Source organism: Triticum aestivum, chromosome 1A, assembly GCF_018294505.1.
Source record: "Triticum aestivum cultivar Chinese Spring chromosome 1A, IWGSC CS RefSeq v2.1, whole genome shotgun sequence".
In the NCBI taxonomy this organism is placed as follows: Eukaryota; Viridiplantae; Streptophyta; class Magnoliopsida; order Poales; family Poaceae; genus Triticum; species Triticum aestivum.
Window position 1 is genome coordinate 254,712,921 of NC_057794.1, and position 8,324 is coordinate 254,721,244.

The 8,324-nt window shown below is 41.2% G+C and overlaps 1 protein-coding gene across 2 annotated transcripts; it reads right to left on the bottom strand.

Annotated features, from left to right (window-relative positions):
• Nucleotides 1-1,189: 1,189 nt before the first annotated feature.
• LOC123044925 (bifunctional riboflavin kinase/FMN phosphatase) lies at nt 1,190-7,378 on the bottom strand. Of its 2 annotated transcripts, none has more exons than XM_044467805.1 (11): nt 7,138-7,378; nt 5,194-5,325; nt 4,906-5,092; nt 3,882-4,012; nt 3,705-3,774; nt 3,535-3,600; nt 2,853-3,007; nt 2,666-2,761; nt 1,852-2,003; nt 1,698-1,781; nt 1,190-1,603 (listed from the first exon to the last, which is right to left on the bottom strand). In XM_044467805.1, the coding sequence occupies exons 1-11, from the start codon at nt 7,292-7,294 to the stop codon at nt 1,427-1,429; spliced, it is 1,407 nt and encodes a 468-aa protein (XP_044323740.1). In that variant the 5' UTR covers nt 7,295-7,378; the 3' UTR covers nt 1,190-1,426. The 2 variants fall into 2 exon arrangements, with proteins under 2 accessions (XP_044323740.1, XP_044323746.1); XM_044467811.1 differs by lacking the exon at nt 7,138-7,378 and adding an exon at nt 5,661-5,987.
• Between the last annotated feature and the right edge of the window lie 946 nt (nt 7,379-8,324).

Genomic DNA, 8,324 nt, shown 5'->3' on the forward strand with positions numbered 1-8,324 from the left:
GCTACAATCCCCCAAGGCATGGTGGATAGGTTTATCCGACGAGACCGTCCCCAACCGCAAGGCCATGGCCTCTCTAACCATGCTCATCTCTTGGACAATTTGGAGTGAAAGAAATGCATGGGTTTTCCGACACAAGAGCACTCCTCCAATCTTTATTCAAAATATTAAGACGGAGGCGTTGTTATGGGTGTCTGCATTCGCGAAGCAATTGGGTTTAATTATGTCGTTACAGTAACAACTCTTGTTGTAAGGGTGTGTTGTAACACAGCACGATCAAACTCTTTTCTCTCTTAATTAATATACGTGGCAAATCTTTTGTCCGGTTTCAAAAAAAAATCAAGGTCCGACCCAAACGGACTAAGAATTGGAGGATCCAACTTGCCCTTCATTTAAAGTTGAGACAACATCAAATTCCAATCCGAGCAAGAAGAAGAAGAAGAAGAAGAAGAAGACAAAGGCAAGAGGTCCGGCATCCTTAATTTTTGAGGATATCTTGTTGGTCAAAGCTTGATTGGCCATCACAATGAATTCAATATGCGGCACCGAGCAAAAGGGAACAAGTATTGGGATGATTTAATTTGCTATGTCGTATTTGTTTCGAATTGTTGAATTGGGACGATTTGTATTGTATGATCGACATGCATGGATTTAAGAATCCGCATTTGAGATGTGTTGACGTGCAGCAGCCGAAATAAGGGGCTGACCTTGCCTCGTTCCGGAAAAAAACAGTGAGGGATGATTTATGCAAAATAGACAGAGACGTGCTGCAAATTTTACAAGCAACCCAGTCAACCAGTCAAATCTTACACCACGTGGGCGGAATACAGAGCAGAAGCGTACACGTTCACCGTAAGCGTATACAGATGAGACTTTTGTATTCGTAATCTAGGTATTTCTGACGAGACTTCTGTAATCGTAATTTAGGCATTTCCGAGTCCAGTGACCAATGTAAATTTCGGGGATGGGTAAAGTGACCACGTTTGAATTACCCTCCAGTATGTACGAGCTACTCAATTTCATGCACCGTTGGGATCGAGTAGACTGCTCACAAGGGGCAGCAATGGTACATCGCCTCGTTTACAGTTGTTCGAGTTTCAGATGCATGCTTACAAAGTACAGTACTAGTACCAAGTAATATCAGAGAAGAGATGGTACGTGACTAAAAGCTTTCCACTCACAGTATGCCATCTTCACAATTCTCGTTGTATAAATTGTAGTATAATGGGAATCCAAGTATACACAGTATAGAATAGCAATCAACATCCCTGTTTGTGTTTGGGCAAGTGGCCAAGCCGGCCATAAGCAGTGGTACCGCCGCTACTCCTAAAATAGCGGCATCGTTTCTGAATCAGAAGAAATGCTTTTTATCTCCCAAGTAGAGAATGTGCGGTGGCCTCTCACTGAGCGCTTCAAAGCGTCGGGTCGCTTATATAAACTCTTGCTCCGCCTCGTTCCCGCCAGTAGCAGCACCCTGTTGCAACGGGTTTCTCAAATACGGCAACTCTTTGTACTTGGCATACTCCGGCAAATCTAGGGCATTCTCTGCGATTCTCCCGTCCTCGTGAATCCTCTCGATCAAGCTCTCGAGCGAAGGAAAGTTTGCCTGAGCATTTCAAAAGAAGTAAGGGTTACTAGCTAGTTACTAAAAACAGAACTTCCTTTTTTGCCAGTAAAAATGTCATTTGGTTCTCAGTTACCTCAGGTCGTATGTACCCAACGATAACAAGGCGCAGCTCCTCTCCGTAAAAGTCCTCATCAAAACCATGAAGCAACCATGGTTCCTGAAATCAATGCCTCTTAGAGCAAAATAATACAGCTAAACAAGGAACGGCCTGTGTAAAGAGCACTCACGATTGTCTTCTCTGTGTTATCAAAATAAGGGTTCCAGCCAATGCTCATGACCATCTTGTATATGCCTCGCTTCGAAAGTCCGGCCCACCCAAAGTATACACCTGATGTATGCTCTGACAGTATGTCGGAAAAGTTTTCTGCGGCCAAGTTCGCTACAAGACAGGTAAAAAATTATCAGTGACCAAGAAGAATTGAGTGTACTACTTACTACTAAGAAAACCAAAAGGTGGAACTGGTAGAGTATATATTTTAATTTCAACAGGATATACTTCACCCAAGATTGGAAAATTTTCCCAGAGTTTCAGGAGTGTCCCATTTTATCATGTGAAACTAGTTTCCTTATGACATTTCTATATATCTTGTCGGCCAATTAAGTTGATGCACGCATATTTAACCCGAGTCATTAAGTAGACCTACCAAAGGTGCCTTATGATAAAATTAAAGGGGATAAGTCCAAATATAAACCAAAAACTCAGTGTTCCTAAACAACATACAATTCAGTTAGGTGCTCATAAACCAGCTTCAAACGATTGATGTATCTAATAACACGCACAACGTCAGCTATTCTACAGAGCATGGGTTCCTCTAGCAATTTTCCTAGTAACGCAAAACACATAACAGGTATTTGGAAGTAGGCCAGGTAGGTGGGGTAACATCTGAAATGGTCCATCAATGAACAAAATGAATAACATAGTATCATGACAAAACCATTCATAGAAGTGTTAGCCTGTGAAGTCAGTGAACTGTTCAAGACACTTTAAGGTTTGAAAACATGCTAGTGATATATTTACTTATATAATATGTTCCACGATACCTGTTGGTATTCCTAGTACTTTAGAACCACGGCCAAATCCTTTGATCACTGGCCCACCAATAAACCATGGGTCTATTGGTAAAGTGCCTTCAATCCCTGGGCAGAAAAATGATAAACAGTTAAGTTGAATATGTCCATGTTGTTCTAAGATAATGATAAACAGATAGTCCCAAGAGTTAGAGCATACAATCATTGAAGGGTGGCAAACCCCATTTTTCAGGCCTTAAGTCAAGGAGGGAATTGATAATCTCATCCGCGGAACTGAATTCATCAGTCCTTTTGGGTACTGAAGGGACAGCTATGACATGCATTCCTGCAGCTTTGCCAGCCGTAACTCCTGGCCTGGCACAATCATTAATTGAAAATGTTAAAGGTAATATGGTTACTAAAACACTGCACGCTAAAATATAAGTTAGGGAACCAGTAATGCTAGTGTAGATGTGGTGGATGTAAACATAATATCTACAGAAATATATGGAACAGAGATGCATCTGCAATTCCGCATAATTCAAAATTCTATGCTGTGCACATTAGCATAGCTTTCTAACTAGTGTTATTATGTGAATTCATCAAGTTGTACCACCGTAAGCTATTATGATGTGGAAGATCATTGATATCAGATTTTATCTGTCAAAAAGACTGATATTGTTCTTTTTTAACATAAAGCAAGAATAACATTTATTGAAATTCACAAAAGTTATCAGATAGTTACTGAAGCTATGTTTTATTGCTTGTAGCTTTGAGAAACGAGAACCAAACATCCATGCCAATTCAAGCATATCGAAACATGAATTTCTGTTCCATCAAAAAGTGCATGGTGTTCCACTGAAAACATGTCTATATTATTACTTAACCAAGGCAGAACTTACACAGAGTCCTCAATTACTAGGCAATTTGAAGGATCAGCATTCATCCTTTTTGCAGCTTCCAGAAATCTTGTATATCACCACACCAGCAGAACAAAAGTAACTAAATGAGATCAGTTTGATAAATCTATAGGGTGTCAGTAATGAAAACATTATATAGCACATTGCCTTACATATCTGGGGATGGCTTTCCTGACTCTACTTCATCAGCACCAACAATTGCAGAGAAATACTCTTTCCAACCTATACATCATAATAGTAAACTAAGTAATATATCATTCCACCAAATAAAAAGAAGAACACGAAAAAATCTAGGTATCCCTGAAGCATGGAAAACTGGAAAAGGATACCTTGCTGACACGAGATTTTGGACTCAATGTTTGATCTTGAAGAGTTGGAAGCTAAAGCAGCTGGCACCCTGCTGCTCTTCAAATGTTTTATTAACCGATTAGCTCCAGGAAGAGCTTTTATGTTGCCCCATCTGCAATATGAAATTTAATATGCTACTCATATATCTGAAGGAATACAGCCGCAAGTGAAAATTACAGCATTAGAAAATTGTAGTAGTTCTATCATCATGCCCAATACCAGTCACAACCTTACCACAAGTTCTTGTAAGAAAATCTTTACAAATACTTTCATTAGACACAAATCCTTTTCATAATTTCATTTCTATTGGAGTACTTTCTGCACTATACCCAAAGTTCACTTTGCTGTTTAAATTGCATCAAAGGAGCGTGACCAAAGAACTAAAATAATCTGCTGCTGATTTACAGAAATTGTTCTACAGTGACTTGTCAAGTGCACTGTGCAATCTAAAAGCATACCAGACATGCACATTGAAGCCTATTTGGCTTTGAACCCACTTTATGGTATACCAGATGCTTGCTTCTAGAGGATCATATAGTAGCATAACTTAAGTATGTACTAATAAAACACAGAGAGATATTGAAGTCAGCCTACATATATATAAATCTTTGTATTATTATCATATCCATGAGTACAACTAACATGCAGATGTTAATGTATAACATGTGCATATGCAGATGTAAACTCAAGAAGATAGGCACACCTCAAAGGCATGATTGTAAGACTTCTAGTAGCAGCATTGGAGAGAGATTAACAAAAAAAAACTAGCCTATCAGGGGTATTCAGTAATTCATAAGAATTACAGGGAGAAAGCAAATGGGCACACAAAAATATACATGCACACACAAAAAAAGAAATGTTCTTGAAAAGACTGAACTAAACAATCCACTTTATCAAGCGAATGGCCTGATGCAGCCACAAAATGTATAGATTTTCCACTACAGTAAGATGGTAATATGCATTTTGCGAAACATAGGCAAGTATAAAGAGGCTCAGTGACATTACTGCTCGCTGAACATTGGATTAATCAATGAGAGGAACTCTTCGGTGGAGTAAGGGAGTCCGTAATCTTCTAAAACAACAGCTGCAGCTTCATAAGGTGTCTTTCCAACAAATTTGTGAGCTTTCTTGCTATCCCACTTTTTCCCATTTTTAACAAGAAATGGTTTCAGCACCTGGCTTACAATGCAATCTGCCAAATGGTACAACCAAGGTAAGCAGAAATGGGCATTCAGCATTTATTTAACTTGGAAAGATCAAACAATGGAAGAATTTTTTGGAATTCACGGTCACCTGTGTTTAAGAGGGTACCATCCAAATCAAGAATGACATGGGAAATAAGGCGAGTAATGGGCTTCGGTGCTGCCATTTCCAAGGACGGATGAGCTAAATGCAGCAAGAGACAAATTATTTGGGAAGCCCAACCTGAAATGTAGCAAAACCTATTCAGGCACACACCAAATTAGTGCTGCTAAATTATAAAGTTAGTTAATCCGGCAATATTTTCCTGATGATTTAATATACGTATACAATTACATATTACAACTAAAGTGGGAGTGAGAAACAGTAGCAGATCCTATCCTTGGCTCTTGAACCTGAGACTTTTTTTTCCTAAAGTTATGACTATTTACAGGAGCATAGAAAATTCGTTTAGTACTAGTGTTTGGCTGGGCTGACTTATGTAATCACCTCCCGATAAGTGTGCCGGGTGTATGAAGGTCAGTGTGATTTAGTTAGTCGCTGGATGAAAACAACCTTACCTCAATGGCCAAAGACTGGGACGGGGTGAAGACAGCAGGAACACGATGTCCCAGCGAGATAGAACGGGAACGGCGACGCGCGTGAGAGGCGGGAGGAGGGGGTGAGGTGGGGGTGGGGGTGGGGGTGGAGGCGTGATTGAGGCGCCCGCGGTGACGCTAAGGTACGGCGCTGCGGCGGCCCTAGAGCTGCGCTTTCCCTCTAGTGCGGCTGGGAATTTCTTGATTTCAAGCTGGCCGGCCGGTCGCGCGAGCGCCTCCCGGTGGGACTCAGAACCGAAGCGAGAGGAAAGAAAGGGTACGGGAAAGAGGAGCAGAACCGATCCGGATAGGCTTGTAGCGTTCCTTGCACCGATCTGTACACTTGGATTTGGATGTGATAAGAAAAAGAGTTAAAAGCACTGGGTCCTAGAACTTGCTAAGAATGTGATGGTTTGATCTTAAAACTTGCAAAATGACACTATCCAGTCCCACAACTTACACCAAAATATGCAACTTGTTAGAATTATGTGTCCTGCAACTATATTCAAATTACTTGGAATTATTAAATATTCGGAATACCTCATTATGGAATTATACATGTATTTGTACATAAAATTGTTTTACATGTTTAGCATGAAAAATTATCACTTATTGGAACGTACTTAAGTTATATGCTTAAGGAAACTCGTCGATTATCAGTGGAATACAATATACCATTTATATTGGAAAGGCTACTCGGGTACACTGATAATTGGAAGGAGCTAGATTGTATAGTTAGATTACAGCCCTAATGTTGATCTACATAACTAGAGGAATTTTCACTCTATTATGGCGCGTTGCTCACAAGCGCGTGCTCCGGGGACATAACGAGTAGAATCCGTTAACAGACAAATATGATCGTGGTTGGTAATTTGATCTGGACTCTATCCCGGAAACTAGTGGAAAAGACTAGAAATCTTATATCTATATAAGAGGTGGACTCTTTGGAAAAACAGTATAAAAAGGTCCCTACCCCCTAGCCTCAGATATGCGAATTGTGAGCGGCACCATGAATAAGCGCAGAGGAATAGGGGGTAGAGCGCAAACCCTAATTTCTAACATTGGTATCTTGAGCAAGGTTCGGCCGCCGACGCTTGAACCCAAATCCGCTGCCTACTCTGCCGCCGGTTGTCGCCGCAAGCATCTGGTTTGCATTTTTCCCCAAGTCGCCGCCTGGTTGGTCAACTTCATGGACTACTCGGCATCTTCGCCTACGTGCTACAGCCTATGCGTCAATCGAGGAGGAAAATCAAGCTGCAAAGCACGTCCACATGCGTAGTCTGATCTTGCTTCTTGGAAGTGGATCAATCTCACCCGTGGCTCAAGGAAGGAGCCATGATGGATTCTTCACGTGAAGGGAGCTCTCCATGCCTCTCTGATTCACGCACGGAGATCGAAGTTGTAGCTGGTCCGTGACCACGAGTTCGATCTGCCGGAAGTACAAATCCTGCCGACTCACCGGGTCCAACTCCGCGCCAGTCGCCGTCTCTCAACATGTACGAATCCTGCCGGCTCACCACGTCCAACTTCGCTCCGTATCGCGCCCGTCGCCGTCTCTCAGAACCGTGAGGTCTGCTGCCTTGGGAGTTGGGAAGTCGTCTGCTTCCCCAAGTCATTGAGTCCGCTGTTACGCGGGTCCAGATCCGGTTATGGTGCTCACAGAAAGGTGCTGCCTACTCGCCGAGTCTGATGCAGCCATACAGGGATTTCAAGGGTGAGTTGTTCCTACAGTGGCTACAACAAACTCTGTTGCGGTAGTTGATTGCTGCAATTAAGGAGGAAATCATTCTATTTTTAAGAAAGGAATTAGCAACAATCTGAGGAAGGCATGCCAAGGAAGAGTGGAAGTATAATACTTGGATTGTGACAAGAAGATAGCTAGCTACTGATGTTTGGTGGAAACTGAAAAGCAATCGAGGAATCTAGAAATAGTTGGGTTTTCTTTATCATTGGAAAACTAGCTAGAACTGGTTGTAACAGGAACACTCGATGGCATACTCTCGAAATAGTAAGAACACACGTTGCAGTGGTCGGGAACGGATGTCGTACGCCGGAAGGAGTGCACAGCAAAAGGATCTTGCTGGAATACCATGGAACCCACCGGAATACTACAGATTTTTGGACAACATACAGATGCCGAGCATTGTTCGCGCCCCGTGGAGTTTTTCATATTATCGTCGACATTGAATAATTTCATTGGTGCATTGCGACACGCTAAAGGAATCATTTTTAGTGGAATCACTTATTTTCAGTCTAATCAGTGCAAAATTATTGTTGGAGAAAATTGATATCTTGCAGATAATTATGCATAGCCTGAAAAGGGATTTCAGGGAAGTGTTTTTATTGAGCATCACTTATTCAAAGAGGAAGCTGGGGGTCACTCCAGGAAATTTGCTCTTCATCTATCGGTATGTCTGATGTTAATGTTTGCACTATATTTTTATTTGTGGCTATTTCTTTTAAAAATAGATGGAGTATGGTGTTTGTTTATATACATCATATATATTGGAGTACAATAGCAATCTTATTGGCATGCAACAATTTCGAAGGGAAAACTAATGTACTTAGGAATTAATTGTGAATTTGATATACTTTGGATTGGAAATTATGCCATCAAACTCCTTTTGTGGAGGAAAACTATTATTG

Excerpts from the sequence above, each read along its gene's own strand:
- LOC123044925 (XM_044467805.1), bottom strand. The coding sequence starts at position 7,294 with ATGACTTGGGGAAGCAGACGACTTCCCAACTCCCAAGGCAGCAGACCT. Across the intron at positions 5,093-5,193 it reads TGGTACCCTCTTAAACACAG|ATTGCATTGTAAGCCAGGTG; the intron begins GTGACCGTGAAT and ends ACCATTTGGCAG. Across the intron at positions 3,601-3,704 it reads GGAAAGCCATCCCCAGATAT|ATTTCTGGAAGCTGCAAAAA; the intron begins GTAAGGCAATGT and ends GTGATATACAAG.